This window comes from Anopheles gambiae, chromosome 2 (genome assembly GCF_943734735.2).
Source record: "Anopheles gambiae chromosome 2, idAnoGambNW_F1_1, whole genome shotgun sequence".
NCBI lineage: Eukaryota > Metazoa > Arthropoda > Insecta > Diptera > Culicidae > Anopheles > Anopheles gambiae.
This window is the reverse complement of record NC_064601.1, coordinates 111,747,992-111,768,001: the sequence shown is the minus strand read 5'-3', so window position 1 is coordinate 111,768,001 and position 20,010 is coordinate 111,747,992. Positions and strand designations below refer to the sequence as shown.

The window sequence follows — 20,010 nt, the reverse complement described above, 5'->3', positions numbered from 1 at the left end:
GTGTGTGTACGTGTACGTGTGCTGTGGCCCTTTGTATCCGGGTCGATAGGTTGTTGATAATTGCAATTCCTTTCTGCATCGTTCTCTCAACCTGTGCCAATGGGTTTTTTGCCAATGCCAGTGGGACGAGTGCAATTTACAATTTCGATCCAAATCCACAGCTCTTTGATCGGGAATGGTTGTTGGAATGTTTTCAAAATCACATACATGTTCGGCATTATTTTTTGTATGTTTCATTTACCGGATTATTATCGGCACAGAGATGTTGTCTGCCTTTGTTTGTGCCTATGCTCCCACCGTGCAAATCCTCCATATATATCGTCCTCCCGGAAGTTTGGGGCTGCTGGGCTGGGTGATGATAGCTCGACGGGCCCGGTCGGAGATTAGCTCGACAAATTCGATTATACTGCGGAAGGGATTGTCAAAGCCGTCTGCCGACATTAGAGGGATGATTGTCCGAAAATAAGCTTTCCAGCCCCTGCCGTGTACGAAAAAAAAACAAAAAAAAATGAAAGCGAACAGTTGGACCCCCCAAAAAAACGAGACGGCGCTTACGAAAGCGAGAAAAAGGGCTTCCTCTCTAATTCGGTGCACACGAGTGGGCCATCGCCCATCGCCCCGTCTTTTCTTGCTCCACTCTCCCTTGGGGGAATAGACCCGCCAATCAAGCCCGCTAGAAAGCGAATCGAGAGTGAAAATGAAATGCCTAGATGGCGGCGATGACGATGATGATGATGATGATGAAAACGATGTTGATGTTGATGAGAGATGAGTGGAGCTGTGTCGTGCGGGTGATGCGCTAAGATTATATATGGAACTGAGGAAGACATTCCACTTCTCGGGCCTTTCGCAACGAGCGAACAGCGATGGCTTTTTAAAGCTTTTTTTATTGAACCGGCAATGGATGGACTGGCGCTGCGCTCTGTCCGTTGGTTGTTGTGCTTTCGTTGGACGTTGGATAGCGTCATGAGTGCAAAAAAAAAAAAACGGTTTGCCATGCGTCATTTGACAAAATTTTGGCGCGTTTATCTGTGAGGACGATTGAAATGTTTCTGAAAGAGCTGCAAGAATGTTTCATTATTTAATTTGTAAATGTTTGCATTGATAATGGCTCTAGTTAGGTGTTGTTGCTTATGCGTTCGCCCTTTTTGAGATTTATTAAAAGATCAGACTAAGAATTATGAAGCTGAGTCTCATGTGTAATTCATACAATTTTGACAGAGTGCATTAAATTCTTTCCATCATCTACTCTTAATCTTAAGCTAATGATTAGTCCACCTAAATTGTAGAATTTTAGACAAAATGGGTTCATAAACGGAATCATCAAATATTCTAAATTAAGCAATTGCCTTATAATCGAACCTTAGACAAAGATATTGCTGTCTTTGATACAAAAATAGTTTAAATGTAGATAAAGTGTAGCTTCAACCACTGCCTTTTCTCTATAATATCTCCCAACACACATGTGCAATGTTTTGTAAAACGCGCACGACTCCCTCGCAGGCACTTATCATTCCACGCGATGATCATTCTTCCGTGCCCCATCAGCTCAATGTCAACGTCAAACCGGAGGCGCTACACAAACACACACACACACACACGGTACATGCGTACCACCCCTCCACCTTATGTGTCGCAGGAAATGGGCATCATAAAGTTCACCCACAAAAACCAACTCCCCACAAAACCTCCTATCCGTTCGGAACGTACGAACCATCCTCTCACTCACGTCGGAATGCCGTACGCAGGCCCATTTTTGCCCATTTCTGTCAAACTCTGGTCGATCGTGTGGGCATGTGTCTGTAGTGTGAAGTTTTGGACAACGAGAGCACGGGTGCGTACACACGATTGGGTTGGTATTACAAAAAAACGGAACTTTCCAAGCATAAATTTGCCCAATGCCGCCGCCGCCGTGGGTGCTTTCTCCTTTTTGGATTAGTTCGAAGCTGGGAGTCTTTTTTTTGTTAAAGCCTAGATGACGGTGTGTCTACAGAGCGCGACATTCATATCCGGCTCGGTACGACCTTCCCAACGACCTTGCCTTGTTGCCTTGTTCGTTATTAGTATGCGTCCGTTGCACTACGATCTAAATGGAAACGACGGGTGCATCTGGTTTAGTGATTTGTGAGAGGACCGAGCAAAAAACCAAAAATTGTGCATGAAAGCGCAAGTAGCAAGGTAAAAAATGGATCGACGGGTCTGTATGGGGACTGTTTGAGTGGTTTGAAATTAGATGAAACGATTTCCTGTTTTTGCCAGACCTGTGTGGTACTTTCTCGGTCTAGCTCTCGGGGCACTATTAATCATGCGCTCGCGCGTAGCTATCTATTCGGCTTTTAATTCTTCCACTTTTCTCCATTCATTCATTTCCATTCACTGGCGATGCAAACCAAGATATTTGCCTTCCATTTTGTTTTTTGTTTTGTCTTCTTTTGCTTAAACTACTTTCCCCTTCTTCCGTTTCGTTCACAGAATGCCAATACAGGCGCCCCAATGGACAGAGTTTCTCAGCTGTCCCGTTTGCTGCAACGAGTTTGCAGCGAATCTACGCCCACCGATCAGTCTAGGATGCGGCCACACGATCTGCCGCACCTGTCTCGCCACACTCCACCACAGGCAGTGCCCGTTCGATCAGGTATGTACTGTTTCTATATTGTAAGTTGACGTGTTAGAAATTTACAATGGTTACCAATTTAGTATGAATTTTAAGAGGATTTTTTAGGAAGAATTGAGACTTGGTGCAGACTTACCGTATGTTAAAAACATCTATCAAATGATACGCTTTATATGGTACTAAGTAAAGAATAAGGCTGAGTTGTAACATAAAACAAACACGCTCCAAATTGACTTCCTTCCTAAAAGCTTCGAATGAAACCATTACGGCGAATCTTTAAATAGCTTCCATCAATACAAATTTGCTTCCCGTTTCACTTTATAATCTAAACGTACTGAAGTGAAGAAAAAAACGTGACGAAGTTGCAAAAAATGAGAAACGTTTTACGATTGAGAAGCAAAAACAGATCAAAAATACACGCACACATACGCACCCACAAACCAGCCAGCATTGGTTCCTTCCACCCGCTCCGGGACACCCCGAATGTGAATAACTCACGTGGAAAAAGTAATCAAATAACGACAAGTCAAGGTTGAAGCACAAAGTAAAACAAATCAACTTGCTTGTTGCAAAGTCAAGCCGCCATGAAGCGACGACGACAATAACGACGGAGGAGGACGAGGCAAGAATCCCCATAGCAAGGAGCAATAAAACTTTATCATCTTCTCCATCCTGAAAGGGACTGCCACATGCGGCAAAAGCTCGTGTATGTGTGTGTGTGCGTTTGATCACAGACCTGTGACACGGTGCGTCCTGGCACGATGCACGTGGCTCGGGAATGGTCGGTGGAAGCGTCTGCTGCGTGATGTCATTCAATATTAAAGTTATGACTCTGCTGCTGTGCCTGATTCCGGATGGCACCGAGAAGCACCCACCGGTTCGGACCCCATGGGGGGAGAGGCCTCTCGGCAAAGAGCACGCAGAGGGATTTAGAACATTAGCTTTTTCCGCACCGTACCTTTGCATGGTTTGCGCTTTTCCCGGGTGTTCCGGGCGTGTGTATTTCGGGACGATCCTTTTTTTTCTCGTGCCGTAGCGATCTTCCGCCTGCTAGTTAAAGATTTTATTTGATACGAATGTAAAGAAGGTGGCAAAAGGGTTCATATGCTGGTGATTTTGGAATTTTATTTATTTCCACCAGTTCGTTTCCGTTCCTTTTTGTTGTGTGTATATCCGTGTTTGGTTGCTTCTGGATTGCGTCGGGCTGCAAGGGTTTTCGGTGCGAACGAACACATATCTATATGGAGAACTTCTTTATGCGAGATTCTTTGACTTTCTTGCTTCACCGGTTGTTGGGGAGAATCAGAAATGTGGAAAGCATCAGTGTTTGGGAATCGGGGCTCTAAATCCTTGCCTGCATCTATTGGCAAGCGTTATCGGCAGACGGATGTATAAAGGATATGAAGAGCTAAAGGTTTGCACCTTTTTTGCGGATGTTCAAATGGAAAGTTAGCACATCGTTCCCGTGCGATGAGATGAATATTGAAGTTGGATCTTTGAAAGCACGTGTGATTGCTTTTTATCCTATAGTGTGCTTAAAAAAGCTGAATAAAGAGAACTAAACTTTGTATTTGTTCTTGATATGAATTGATATTCATTAATATTCACTGTTATTCATATATGTAGGTATAAACGGTTAGGTAACGAAATGAGGAACTTGTTGATTAAAATGGACAATAAACACCCTTCACGAATGAAGGATGCATAGCGCCGTGTTAAGCGCTTGGTCTTTGGCAAAGCAGGTTGTACGTTCGAATCCAATGTAATCTGCGGGGATGGGATGATGACTCAAGTCAAAAGTAACTTTTACGGTTATAATTTCCTTATTGTATGAAGAATGATTTCATCACATTTGGTGTAACAAATCACACATTACGTTATATAAAAATAAATCCAAGTTTTTTCCTATTTGAAAGTGTGTAAAAAAGCCAATAAAAATACAAAATTCGTTCTATATAGCAGACGGACCTTCTGCTGCTTGCTGTTTTTCTACATGAAACCAAAACCAAAAAAAAGACCATAACCGAACTGAGTTGCAGGGACAAGAGAGATACCATGGGAAATGTTCCAAAAAATAAAAGGCTTCTCTCTTCTACCCTCCTTTCCCGGACCCCCATCCTGTATACGGCCGCGCCATGTAAGCTCCCTAGCTTCCCACCTTCCCAAACGTGTGTTCTACGTGGCTTCAAAAAATTTCCTCTCTCTAATCTGATTTACAAACATCCGCCACAAAACAACCGACAACCGACCGTTCCCGCGGACTGTGTCTCGTGACACGGCGTCGTTTTCTCTCCCATGCCCCCCCCTCTGACAGTGGTCTCCTTTATCGTGTACTCTATGTGCCGACCTGGGGCGAGCTTTTCCCCTCCCACTCCCACTGCTTCTCTCCCAACCATTGAAGCAGTTGAAAATGAAATTTGTATAAACCCGTCAATAGTATCCCCCGGTTAGTGTGTACACTGGGTGGCAGTGAACACACACACAAAGCTTAGAGGAGGAAAAAAATAGAAACAAAAATACAACAAAAATGTACAGCCCCCGGAATGGTGGAATATCCAGCACCAGGAATGGTACTAACTGCCGCTCGAAATTCGGCCTCAAGGCGAAGGTATTAAATTTTGATACCTTTTGCGTTGCGCTTCCTTTTTTTTTGGTTTGGGTCTTGTGTGTTTGTGTATGTGAAGTTCATTTGATATCCTATCAAGTCCCTGCTATCCGGGGGCACATTTCGCCACACCTGCTGCTGCCAACCCTTACCGTGGAAGAATGGGCCTCGAGTGCGTGTGTGCAGTAGCTTTCTGGTAGCGTTACGGATTGACGAGATTGTGTCCTTTTTTTGTTGGTCGATGGTGTTGACTTTCCCGAATGTTCAGGGAGAGGGAGAGAGTGTGGAACCGGTGAACCGGTATAACACCTTTCTCCCGAGGCCCGTTAGCTGTGCGTGTGTGTTCGCTTAATACCCCGTAGTAAGGGGGAAAAAGGCATCCTTTTTTAAGCATCCAGCTTTTTCCGCTGCTCCATTCCATCCGTGTTTTCGGCATTGTTTCGATTGGATATGTTTTTTTACCGCCCGCCAATCGACAAGCTCTTGTAGTAAGTTGAGCAAATCCTTGCCGAAATACGTTAACCTTTTCCCTCACCCCCTCTATCCACCCTGGCATTTGCCAGGAACGCGACCCAACGATGTGGAGGTGAGACAGAAGGTCGATCCCTGAACACATCCTGCCGGTGTTGGGTGACGGTTTCTATTTAACCGCGCTTTGGTTGTGTAATAAAAAAAATGCGGAGAACGAAGAAAGGCACGCTGGTGGAGCACACGGCCACCAAATTGTAGCTATTTATGTAATGCGGCTGAAAAACACGGACGTAAAGGATAAGCGGTTCTTGTCTCTGGTGTGGCGCGTGGGCGGGGAAAGTGCGGAGATTTTCTACTTTACTGTCTGTCCCGAGTCCCCAGTCCCCAGCTGTGGGTGTGTTTATGTTTGTATTATTTAGCATACACGCATCAGAGATCTGATCGCTCTGACGACACCGATGAAGCGTGTCCGTTTTTGGGTTTGTCCTTTTGCGTTAAACTATTTAGCTCGTTGCGCGCATGAAATTTTGGCGTCAGCGGGAGTTTGAAGAGGGATTAACTTGGTTTTGTCATATTTATTTTTCCTTTCCTGTTTGTGGGGTGAATTTTTAGGATAAAAATCCACTGAAATTTCATTCTTTTCCATCAACTAGATTATGAATTTGCTAAATAAACTGAAACACGTATGTAATGCAATCCTTGTTACTGTGTATGTGTGTGTGGTTATAGCTACAATCAGATAAATGGTAAATTCATGTTCCGTATGCTTTCGCTGGTGCGCTGTTCCTTTTTTCCGTTTCGTTCAATCACAATTACGCTTCCGGTGGCGTACTCGACGCGCCCGTACGCCGTAGCATCGGTGTGTGGTGCATCATAGAAAACAGTTACCCGTGTAGTGTATTACCCATGGTGTGGTGGTACGCTGTTATGACGCGAGATGTATAAAAACAAACACCGCGTAACACGAAGGAAAGGCAGCGCAAGGCAACGATGCTTGGCAAAAATACAAGAAGAAAACAACGGACCAAATGGATTTGTATCGCTTAATATGAATAAGTTTATATTACGTTTATGATTTTCCGCAGCGATGCTTCGCGATGCAGGAAGCGATGGCCACATTGGCTGTAGTGTTGTGTTGTTGTGCTGTGGTACTGCGCAATGTGGTTGTAAGACACATGGGCACACTGTACGAAGGTTTACGATACCGCCGGTACCGATAGCTTGTGGTTACGCGCACATTATATGCTGCCTGTAGTTATGCTTCTTACTGCTGCTGTTGCTGCTGCTGCTGCTGCTGTCGTGGCGCAAAGTAATAATAAATACGAAACTCGAGACGTTACGGGAGAAGATTCTTGAACCAACCAGAAGAGTGTTTTGGTTTGGAGTGAGACCTTTGTGCCTTTTTTTTTTCGCTGCCATATTGTGTACTGTACTGACAGGGGGAAATAACGTCCTGTACTGTACGCTTTGCTTCACCACGTGCACGGTTGCTGTTGCGCAAAGATAAGCGTTCGATTTAGCCTCCCAATGCCTTTTGCGTGTTGCTGCCCAAGCTGTCATGGGTGGTGTGTCTGGGAGATTCACGTACACACATACGCGCGTGAATAAATCCAAATCCTTGTTGAAATGGTACTGGATGTTTGTACGCGAGCTGGAAATGGTGGGAGGTGGTGTTTGTTTTCCCCAGCAGAGCGTTTTGTCCCAAATGGATGAAAACCGTATTGAGAAGATAAATCGCATCCGTAAGTCGTAAGAACATACGAACATGCTCGTTAACCGAATGGAGGACTAACTGAGGCTGCTTCTGACTGTAAGAGGGAGGTTTGTTGCATTCTTCACGGTACTTGAATTGGTAACGGATGTCAACCACTTTTTGTGCTTTTGTGTGAAGTGCTAAGCACACCACTCACGTGTCAGCAAAGGGGTTTGATTTCCGATATAATAGCATCTATCGTGCTTTTTTTGAGGGAATGCTCTCATCCATAATGAATGCTTTTGGAAATTCATAAGCTATAAACGACGTTATATCTGGATATGTATGCATTAGGAGGTCCTGTGTCTTGTTGCTGGAAAACGATGCTGGATCGGAATCGTTCAGACATGTTTATCATGTTTTATCATGATGTAGCAACGTGTCCTTTACGATCGAATGGTGTCTCATTGGGAATTTGAAATGGAATGTTGAAGTTTGAAATCCTAAGTAGTGATGTGCTTTCTGAAGTGCACCTAAGGTTCAGAACCGATTCCGATTATTATTAGTTCCGTGGTTGGTTGGAGTCTTCCAGACACAGAGTCGTCAGGAGTCGTCTAAAACTAATCGGCTCCGACCGGTTACGACTCTGGAAGTCTTCGGATCCGACAGACTCACACGCTGAACGACTTTGACTCCTGTCGACTCTGACTCTGGACGACCACGAATCGGCATAATTCCAATACTGGACGACACCGACTCCAAGAGACTTAAACTCCGGAAGATTCCGACTACGGATGTTTCCATCTCCGGAAGATTCCGACTCCGGATCACTCCAATTCATCAATATTGGAGGATCACTGCTTTATGTATTGAAAGCAAATTATATCTAATTCTTTGTTTTCTTGCTTTCTCTCCCGTTCTACCGCACAGACTGTTATTTCGACTGATTTAGACTATCTACCGATTAATAATGCATTACTGCAGTTGGTCAGTACACCAGGAGCTTCGTCCGCACCGGCATACGGTACGAAAGGCGGAGCAGCAGCAGGAGGAGGAGGAGGAGGCAGTGGAGCAGGCAGTGCCAACAATTGTACCAACAATGGTGGCACTGTATCACCGGGAGGAGGAAGCTCGCAGGGCGCTGTTTGCGGGAGCAATAGCAGCGCAAGCAGCAGCAGCTGTAGTAGTAGTAGTAGCAGCAGCAGCAGTAGCAGTAGCAGCAGTAGCAGCAGTAGTAGTAGTGCCAGCAGCGATGGTAATAAAACCAACAGCAGCAACAGCTCGACTTCTTCCTCCGGTGGTGTAAACGCTCCGCCCGGCGCCAATGCGTCCGCCGGCATCATCGCCGACCCCGACCTCAACTCGACGAGCGTCCAGAGCCTCAGCCCCGAGAACCTGCAGTACTACAAATCGGCCAAGGGATGCATCGAGGAGCTGGCGCTCTACCTGAAGCCCTGCCCGTCGGCCGGCAGCGGCTCGGTGGCGGGCGGGAGCGGCAACGTCGGCGGAGGCTCTTCGGGGCCCTCGGGCGCCAGCCTGCTGTCGCGGCAGATGCAGCGCAAGCTGGTGATACTGGTCAACTGTCAGCTGATCGAGGACGAGGGCCGGGCCCGGTCGCTCCGTGCCGCACGCTCGCTCGGCGAGCGCACGGTCATGGAGCTGATCCTGCACCATCAGAACCCGCAGCAGCTCAGCACGAACCTGTGGGCGGCGGTGCGGGCCCGCGGCTGCCAGTTTCTCGGGCCGGCCATGCAGGAGGAGGTGCTGAAGCTGGTGCTGCTAGCGCTCGAGGACGGGTCGGCCCTGTCGCGCAAGGTGCTGGTAATGTTTGTGGTGCAGCGGCTCGAGCCGCACTTTTCCCAGGCGTCCAAAACGAGCATCGGCCACGTGGTGCAGCTGCTGTACCGGGCGAGCTGCTTTAAGGTGTCGAAGCGCGAGGGCGACTCGTCGCTGATGCAGCTGAAGGAGGAGTTCCGCACGTACGAGGCGCTGCGCCGCGAGCACGACGCCCAGATCGTGCAGATCGCGACGGAGGCCGGGCTGCGTATTGCGCCGGACCAGTGGTCGTCGCTGCTGTACGGCGACACGGCCCACAAATCGCACATGCAAAGCATCAACGACAAGCTGCAGACGCCGCAGTCGTTCGTGCAGTCGGTGCAGGAGCTGATCATCGCGCTGCAGCGTACGGGCGATCCGGCCAACCTGTCCGGGTTGCGGGTACAGCTGAAGCATCTGGCCGCGATCGATTACAACAGCGAGAACCTCGTGCCGAGCTGGGCAGAGTGTGCGGCCGCGCTGCAGGCGGTGAAGCGGGTCGTCGCCGGGCTGGTAGACTTTGTGCAGCACCATGGCAATCGGAAGCTGCAGGAGGCGGGCCATCTGGCGCACAACCGCAACTACAAGATCAGCCTGTGCCGGGATTTGAACAACCGGGGCACGTGTCCGCGTGGCCCGAATTGCACGTTTGCCCATTCGGACGAGGAGCTGGAGAAGTATCGGACGAAGCTGCGCAAGAGCCACGGCAGCAGCAGCAGCGCGACGGCCAGTCTGCGGATGGTACCGAATGGTAAAGACCATCATTCGAGTGGCACTGGGGGAGGAGGTGGGGATAGAGATAGAGGTGGTGGTGGAGGAGGAGGAGGAGCAGGCCAGACAGGAGGGGCAAGTCGTGCACGTTCGACGGTGGACTATCACGGACACTCGGGAGGTAGCGGCAGTAATGGGGATGGAGCGAGTGGCAGCATGCATCAAAGCTCGTCCTCCTCGCACGGTTACCATTCATCCGGAGAGGAAACATCGTCGCCAGTGCGCTATCACAAGACATCACCCGCCAGTGGTGGAGGAGGAGGTAACAGAGACAGTGCAGGAAGTCAACATGGCCATCGTATGATGGATAAACCACACGGTGCAAGCGGCAGCGTTGGTTCGGGTGCAGCAGCCAGTGGCGGTGCTAATGGGGCCGGAGGTCCTCATCCATCCGGATCCTTCAGTGGAGGAGGCTCGATGTCAATGAATGGAGGAGGCCGTGGAGGCTACTCTGTTGGTGGGGGTAGTACGACAGCCGGTCACTATCCACATGCTGCTGGTAATGGCGGTGGCTACTCTAATCGTGGACCACCGCATCATTCCAACAGTGGTCCCGGTGGTGGAGCTGGTCCTTCCTCACAGGGCGGTGGAATGCAGCACAATTCTCCCCAGGCGATGAGATTCCGTCCTCCACCACACATGGGTCCGGGGGCAGGTGGAGCTAGTGCTAACGGTGGCGGCAACTATCACCCAGGTGGACCGGGCGGCCCAGTACCACCGACACATCCCGGCATGCATCACGATGGCGCTGCTAATGGAAGTCATCATTCGGGTGGTTATCCGCCTTCCGGACAGCCAGGAGGCGCAGGACACGGCCCTGGCGGGCATCAGATGGAACCGCACCACCACCATCATAGCCCGTTGCCAAACTCGCTGCACCATCCTCCGTACTTCGGTCCGGGTGAGTATCCGGAGGGTGGAAAACATGGGGTGGAGCATGGACCCCAGCACGGTCCGCCACATCACCACGGCCATAACCATCCTGCGCAGTCACGACGGCCCCCGCCGAACTATGCCGGCACGGATAATTTCGCCAGTCCGCCCCACCACCATCACCTGGGCGGGGGACAACACCACGGGAAGGTGGGCCCCGGCAGCCATCAGCAGCAGCCCGGTGGTGGCAGCTATGGAATCGGAGGACATGGAGGGCCAGCACCGCTCCATCCGTCGTCCGGTGCAGCACCATATGGGGCTGGTGGTAGTCCCAAAAATGGACACTCCAATGCGCCCACAACCGGCCCAATGGGCTCGAAGTATATGGGCGGATTGCAGCACCAGGGGGGCCAGCAGCAGAACTATCATCATCAAAAGCTGGGCCCGCAGGGGCGTGACTTCAAGGAGAAGCAGCATCAGCAGAGCAATCGGGGACCGCATCTGGTACCGTCGCAGCATGGCCATGGAATGCCACCGCCGATACCGCCGTCCGCCGCCGGCCCACCGTACTCGGGCGGACGTAATGGGCCGCTTCCACCGCCCCCGTATCTATCTTCCCCAGGGCTGCCCGGAATGGGTGGCCCGGAAACGGTGGGCAAAAGTTCTCCCGGGCAGGTGGCACCCCCTGCGCCACCACACCACAATGGCTACAACGGGTCTCAGCCGGGTTATCAGCACAATCACGCGCCGCCCCATCACCACCATCCGCATCACCATTTGCACCACGGGCCGCCTGGAGTGTATCAACCGTCGTCGCGCCCGTCCGTCGGTGGTGAGCCACCGGCCGGCTACCTGGCCAAGACGTTCTTCGACACACTCGGCACGGTGGCGGGCAGTGGTACGAAGAAATCGTACAACCAGCAGCTGATGAACCAACATCTGAACGATATCGGCATGCCGAACCCGGCCCTCGCCACCAGCAAGGACATGTTCATCCGGTCCGATTCGCTGCTAGCGGACGATGATGCACTGATCGTGGCGGAGCAGGAGTGTAACAATGCCGCCCCGTACGGGCCAATCTCGCGCATGAATCCGATCGGTACGGAACGCATCGACTTGGGGCTGACGCCGCGAGGCCACCCGAGAGGTCACCAGCAGCAGCGGGCTGGTCTGTGGTCCACTACGTCTTCCTCCTCGCTTGGCGACAATCCTTCGCCGACCGGCGGCGGAAACGGTAGCTCGTCCGCCTCCTCGCCTTTCTACCCTGGCAGTGGCACTCCGTCGATGCCGCAAAACCATAAGCATTCGATGCAGCAACCGTCGTCACACCTTCCATATCATGTACACCACCACCACCAGCAGCAGCAGCAGCAGCAGCATCAACACCCGCACCATCCATCATCTTCCTCCGCCGCCGCTGCCGTGTTGGCGAAGATGGCTCCCGAACCGAACAACAACACACTGGACTTTGATCTGTTGCGCGCGGATAAGAAGACGCTAGAGTACGATCCGGCCGGCGGCATGGCCGATTGCTGCGACCCAGTCGCAGCACCGTCCGGCAATGGTAACAACAGTGGCTGTGTAGAGCAGGATTTCCTGCTACAATCATTGGTTTCGCAGGGTGGGCTTACCGGGGGCCATTACGGGCAGCAGCAGCCGCCGCCGCCGCCGCAACAACACTATCACTCCATGATGGCCAACTCGGTGATGATGATGACGGAGCGAAGCGATTCTCCCCAACAGCAGCATGCTCAACAGCACCTGCTGGCGAAGGCGGGAGATCGATGCAATGGAGGAAGTTTGGGTGAACGGTTGGGTGGCAGTGCTGGATCAGCACTATCGCCCGCCGAAGATCAGCGCAAGCTGACCGATCTTAAGGTACATTTGTAATTTTTCGTCCGTCCTTTGCGTAATACATTTAATCATTTTGGTTGGCATTCCTCCCCATCTAGAGTCCGCAGTCATCGCTATCGGGCATACAATCGCCTGGCATGATCATGTCGGTGACATCGGAGTCTTCCGTCTGCACGACACCGCCGATGGTAGTAGGCGGCACCGGCGGTCCCAACGGCGGCACGTCCATGTGGAACAATCTGCTGGAGCTGTCCAGCTTCAAATCGTCGCCAGACGACACGCACGATCAGGACGCGAGCTGCAACGCGAACGGGCGCAGCAACGGCACGGCCGGTTACCCCGGGCTGCCGTTCGCGTCGGCTGCTTCCACCTTTATACGCTCGTCCGAGCACTACAAGCTGCCGAAAATGCTGATCGACTCGGGCAGCGGCCAACAGCAAGGTTTCCTGGGCCAGCCAGGCAAGGGTGCCGCACCGGGGGCTAGCGATACGCTCGGCGATGTTGCCCGCTATCACGAACTGATCACTAGCAGCCAGCCGGCATCGCCAAGCTGCTTGAGCGACCGTGTGGCTAGTGATGATCAACGCAAAATGAACACTTTCAAAGAACTGAACGACCTAAGGGTGAGTTGTTTTTTCTCCAGCACTTTGATAGTTTGTGGTCAACGAAAAAAGTCCGCTAAAACATTCATTTTATTAAATACCTTTTTTTATTCAAGATTCAATCATCTTCCGTGGCGGGTATTACGTCCTCGGCAATTCTTACCTCCGTGACGGCCTCATCGTCCCCGTCGGTCGTATCGTCTGCCGGTGGCTCCGATGGAGGCGTATCGCTTCACGTCGACCAGTCGGCTGCATCGCTGTGGAACAATCTGCTCGAGCTGCCCAGCCTCAAACCGATGTCGGGCGTCGTCGGGCTGGATCAGGCTGGCGCTAACGATCCGCTGCTGAGCAGCCTCAACACCAGCAAGGGTAGCAGCTGCGAGGATGCGTACGACATTGCGGACGATATGCGCGAGCTGGAGCAGCGCCTCAAGTCGGTGATCGACGAGAATGGCATATAACACAGGGAGCTGGCGGGAATGCGGCTAGTGGCAGCAATAGTGGCGGCCGCCCAAGCCAGACCATATCTGTAGGATACAATCCAATACTGTCTGCGTGTGTGTTTGGGGGGAGTGGGTTTGTTTGTTTGTTTTTTTTAATGCTAATGACGAATCAATTGCGGATTTGAGACGTTCGGACGTCGAACGTTGCCAACCCCCTTTTTTAGTGTAAGTTACATCAGTTCAGTCTGTTTCACAACTCGTTCTTTCTCCGTCTCTCCTTACTCGCCTAAAAAGAGAGAGAGAGAGAGATTTACGGCAAAAGTTGCCGTACCTATACTAGGAGCCTCCTGTGGGGGAGACCATTAGCTGCCGCGATAGGGTTTGCTTAAAGAAATTTTGTTCCGGTGTATTTCTACATGTTGCAAAACCGGTTGAAAAGCGATCAGCTCGAGCTGGCGAGAAATGAGTTTGGTTCTCCTTTTTTTTCCCCCCGTGTAGTTTTTGCTAAGAAATGTGTTTAAACATTTTGCTTTTTGGTTAATGTTTAATTCCTGCATAGAAAGGATCATGGACTGATCTGTGAATAACGTTAATTTAGAACTGGTTAAGGTAATCAGTTTTTTTTATGATTATTGGTGTGTGCTAGTTTCGATAGAGAAAGACAATTTGGAAGAAGGGAAAAGGATGAATGAAACTGTGCTCCGATACTGAATCGCCGAGATGGACTGGCACGATTGTGAAATGCCTTAAATACGTTAAAAAGAATGCGTTGCTGAACAGTGGTTTTTTTTGTCTTGTTTTCCTTTCTACTCTGCTTTAAAACATAATCCCCAATCGCTCAACGGTGAAGACACTAGTAGACCTTTTTTAATTAATGGAAATAGTATATCGTGTTATTACTAATACCTGTTTCCTATTTCCAAACGGGACGGGGTGGAGGCACCGAACAGTGAGTACCACATGCGTTCACGCGTTAGCAGTCTTTTTCTAGCTCAATTTACACGCAATATATGCTTAACCGTGCGTGCTCCGGGAATTCAGGCTAATAGTGAGGATATAATTTTAACGACACGCTAGCTCCCAACGACCCTGTTTGCGAGCGAACGATTGTTCTGTTAAGGGATACTACACTGTCCCTACTCTAGATAATGTTACTAGGTGATTAACACACAAGCACAGTTAAAACTTGTTTTTCTTCTTCTTCTTTTTTGATCGCTTATAAAGCTTTTTAGACCGTAGTAGAATGCTTGGGTAACAGTTTACAAATTTTATCATTGTTTGTTTGTTTTCTTTTTAAATATTATATATGTATTACATATCGTAGCATCATGAACACATTAATCGTTATATGGATTACACACAGTTATTGAGTGACGAGTTGCGTTGAAAGCGCTTGCTTTTGATTTTAGAAAAAGCATAGCTATGTTTTAAGATGTTACAACTACATTAGTAATTTTAGCATACATTTTCCCCATTGCTCAGCACGGTAAAAGAGAAGGAGGGCGAGAATTTAAAGAGAAAACGAGTAATTGATTTTACAACCCGGAGCTATACAATACTCTAAACTTTCGTTCCGACTGCCCGTGATTAGTAGTGCTCCGATGCCCTCCCCAAATACATCTACTGGCATCTACTGTTTCATTGCCGACAAGCAACAGTACTAGCACTTATGTTTGCAAATAAGTTACTCTTACCCGCGCAGCATATATCCGTTTGCAGCGTTGAGAATTGTTGTTACCCCAACACGTGTGCGACGGCGTGAAGCAGCCGCCTAGCTTAATTGTATCCGAGGTCACACTTTCATTCGATGAAATGATGCTAGTTACACTAGCAAAAGAGTGAAGAATGAAAATCACACATAAATGCTCTTATACGAATGTACAGTGTAGCAAATTGGAACCCACTTTGACAGTAAAGATCGTGCGGGATTGATTGTGTGAGTGTGATTTACAATTAATAGTCCAATTTAAACACCGGCAACCGGTGTGCCAGATACTCTCCGGAACTCGTTTATGCGTGCGAGGCAGCCCGCGCTTGTTCATTAGAGTATGTTGTATATTCTAGTAAAAAAAAACAAAGTCACAAACCACACGTGCATATACACCTTAGACAGAAGACAAACAGACTATTAAGATGCTACGCTAAACAAAAACACAAAACACATGCAAACGTACTCTAGTGGATAGGGAATGATCGATTTTTCAGTTCCTGATCTTTTGTGGTTTTACACAAAAAGAACGTGCAGGAGGATGAGAAAAAAGGAGTAGTAAAATGCTGTAAAATTAGTAGCGAAATTATTATTACCACTTACCGTAAATGCCGAGCTGCCCATCGGCTCGGACTGTTCGCGCTCGGAACGTTAACAAACAAACATACTTTGCGATTTGCATCCATGCACTGTAACCGCTCCAATGCTCGCAAATGGTGGTGTTTTCATACTCGCGAGTCTAGCAAATGAAGGACAGAGGGAGGGATAGAACAGTTTCGTGCCAGGGAGGAGGCCATTTGTTTACGATGTAAACTGGAATGACGGTTAGCCGGAAGCTCATACACACAGACACATTCTCGCAGAAGCGCGTGTTGTGCCAGCGTGGTTCGATGATGCTATTTGCCATCAAGTCGGCACAAATGCATCATGTAATTTTATTAGCATCCGATGTTACTCTGCATATATACAATAGGTAGCTTATTTTGTTTCCGCTCAGCAAAGTGACGTTGGTGACGATCACACCAGCGAGCAGATTGTTTTAACTAATGTACTAACGATATAACCGCCGCTTTGTTACTTTGCGCTACGTATGCAAACCCTTTCCCAACTGTTGATAAGTTATATCCCCTGTGCGCTTTTGGGTGGAACTGTTTGCTGTTTGGAAAGAAGTTTAACCATTTATACCACAAGTTTGCCAACTGCGCTTACCCCTGGGACAGCGTTTCAGTCACAGACGCTTTTCACGGGCGCGTGCAGCAGTCAAGGCAAGAATAATTGTACTCGTTTTTCTTTATTTCCTTTCTTAAACCCAATGGGTTGTTGGTGAATGGTGTATACATTTTGTAAAAATATTCTATTTATTTCGTAGGGAACGATTCTGCTACTGTTCAGCGTTTGCGAAACGTTCACACACTTTTATCCTCGACTGAGCAAAAGAAAGCTACGAAAGTGAGTGAGCGAAGAGTTCAGTTCCCCGGGAACACGATGCACACGATGCCGTTTGTTTGTCCGAAATAGCGAGAAGAATTTTGCAAAATGCAAAACAAACAGAGTGGTCAGGATGCGGAACCAGAACATTTCTTAAGATTTCTCGACACTCGAAAGTTTTTCGTTTGAAAAAAAAAAAGAAATCAAGAACATGATTGTGTAACCACACTACTGTGTATTACGATAAACTAAGTGAATCAATTTAATGATTCCCATCGCTTCGCCGCCAATCACGCCGAGAAGGGGGGGACGAGGATAATCAATGATGAGATTCTGTGTTAGGCTTGCAATATTGTCTGTAGTGAGTATGCGTAGCGAAAGAACGTTAGCGAAATTTGCTGCGTTAATTTTGGAAGAACTGTGGTAAGACGGGGAAGCATTAATGGCGAAGCACCACTAGTAGTAGAAGTCGTAGTAGTCGTAGTAGTAGCATAATAGTAGCAAGCTTTTACAAGCCATTGGAACAAAACGTTGATGATGAAAGATGTTACACATGAAAGACAGCCAATCGAGATGGAGGGAAAATTAATCATTTCCTCTTCTAGCTAATACGACGGGTAACGGTGCGAGCTAGCAAGATAGTAAAACCGGCAAAGCAAACATATGCAAAACAGCAAATCACAACTATACACTTGAAGAAGAAGAAAAAACAAACACTAAACAAATCGAAACAAACACAAAGCGAATGATGTGTGTGACTAATGAGTCCAATTTGTAGTTCATAAAGGTCACAAAGGAAAGCAACAGTAACAACAAAACGGATACAAAACATTCAAAAAAAACATACAGAGACACACATAATTAGCATCATTTATACATTGGTATATCCTTCCCCCTCCCAACTTCTATACACGGCGACATACAAAAGTGCATAAAGGATGGATGAGATGGATGAAACAGAGTTAACATTTAATATATATATATATGAAGAAAAAAAACAAGGATATATACATACCTATAAACATATATTTGAAACAAAAAAAGTATATATATATATTTTTAATATTCGGAAGTTAAGCAGAAGAGAGACATATATAGAATCTGAACGAGATGGCTATTAACGTATTATATGTACAACCAGAACGGTGGATAAACAAACAAACAAACAAAAAAACAATGAAATGAAACAACTAGGTAAATGGAAGCAATAGACAAAACAACTCTTAACAAAAAAAACAAAAAAAACAATACAAGATGAAACAAAATAACAACACAAAAAAACAAACAACAAAAAACACGTTTTCCCATCGCGGGTTTCTGCGCAACAACAGCCACGATCACCACGCGATCGCGGGCATGATCACGAAAAGACAAACCACAAAGCAACCTGAAGCAAAACACGATCAATCAAACGGTGAGAAGAGAAAAAATCGATTCAAAAGAGCTGGCGTAAGTGTTTTGTTTTGCCATTTATTTACTGCCCCTTGTATTTTGTACTTCAATTTGATTATCCTGTTCGATTTTGCTGTTAAATTCAACGCTCTTTTTCATACTTTCGGTTCCCATTTTATAGCGTTTGTCTGTTTGTCTGTTTTTGTTTGTTTTGTTTTGTGCTTCTTATATTGTTTTCGAGTTCTGCAGCGGGTAACCAAAAGGGGGTAGAATTAGTGTGTAGCGATGCATAGCAAAAGCCTATAGTTTTCTAACCATTACTGGTCCCCTTTGAGCGACATTTAGGACGAGGTAGGAAGGAGAAGCAGTGTCGATAGAGTGAAATGACGACGACGAAGACAAGATAGTGAAGAAAAAATGAAATTATGTTATTAGCTCTTAAAGACGCTTTTTTATATATATTATATGATATCTTTTCCCATATTTCACACACTCTGTCACTAGCGATTACAGCATGTTACAGGTTCGTTTGAGCATGATAGGAAAGGAATTTAAAGCTGCGTTTTACGCAGCCCCTTTAGGCGCGATGCGTTGATGAACGTCGAACGTTCGGTTTTTTTTGTTTGTTCTTTCTCCTTCCTATAAACTATTATACTATTATAATAACAGCGCTTAAACATAAACCCCTTTTTCCCAATCATTACACAGTGTGTATGTGTGTTGTAGCTCAAAAACCACCACCCGGAATAGGAATTTAATACAATTTTTAGCGTTTAGTGTAGTTGATCTTTTTCGCGTTGATTGTTGATCGATATTTTATTATTATTCTTATCATTATTTTACTTACACCACTCGTTTCGTCGTACGCCACCAATGCGCTCTCAAGCGCAAAACCTCTCGCCCACCAGCGCAATTCTTCTCTTTTATTACTGCTTACTACAGCTAAGCGCTTTGTTCTGTTGTTACCTTTCCTCTTATACTCTGTGTTCCTTTAAACGAACTGTTTAACTTATTTACACACCCAACACCCATTTTCGTATGATATCTTCGCTTGGACCCCCATTTCGGTATTGTTTCGTTTGTGCAACGGTTTCGCAAATGGTATGAACTATATATGTATAAGCAAAAGGGATAGATAGATATCGTTTCGTATACTGGGTTTCAAGATTAAAACACACACACACAAACACAGATATAATTTTTCCCCCAAATACTTTCTTCCGTTTTTGTTTTTAACTTAGGCGGCAGAATTAGGCAATGCATCGGCAAATAATCATTCAATTGTTGCGTTATAAAAACCTCCAACCGAAGGGGAAATTGTAATGGATTTAGCAGAGATGGTTCGATTGGTAACAGCAGCGTGTGGCGAGAAGTATTTAGCAAAGCGTTTAAAAATACCGTACCAAGTTAAACTGACCCGATCGGAAATACAAGAGTTACTAGCGTTGAAATTAAGCTCCATTCTTTTTTTCTGTTTCTACTTTGTTGTTATTTTGTTTAGTTTCCTTTATTTTCTTCTCCTCGCTTTCGTTTGTTATAATATCACATATTTAATTATAATGTTATGATTCAATTTGTAATTTCTTTTTCATTATTATCTATTTCGTTTATTTCTTATTAACTTTTTCCTTTTGTTTTCTTTTTCAGTTGTTTTCGTGCTCTAACGGCAAATAAGGCTAGCTACCAGCTCAAACAGAAAACGGAAGGGTTGTAGTGTGTTTAATTGCGCATTTAACAACAA

General features: G+C 47.2%; 1 protein-coding gene across 11 annotated transcripts in view; it reads left to right on the top strand.

Moving 5' to 3' along the window:
* The window catches only part of LOC1269990 (hornerin), a 46,457-nt gene extending 26,733 nt beyond the window's left edge, over positions 1-19,724 (top strand). For all 11 annotated transcript variants that reach the window (XM_061648751.1, XM_061648750.1, XM_061648748.1 and 8 more), the window contains exons 3-6: positions 2,473-2,635; positions 8,314-12,720; positions 12,795-13,319; positions 13,415-19,724. In XM_061648751.1, the coding sequence (XP_061504735.1) occupies positions 2,474-2,635; positions 8,314-12,720; positions 12,795-13,319; positions 13,415-13,759 (5,439 nt within the window). In that variant the 5' untranslated portion in view covers position 2,473 and the 3' untranslated portion in view covers positions 13,760-19,724. The remainder of the gene's footprint in view (positions 1-2,472; positions 2,636-8,313; positions 12,721-12,794; positions 13,320-13,414) is intronic.
* The last annotated feature ends 286 nt before the right edge of the window (positions 19,725-20,010 follow it).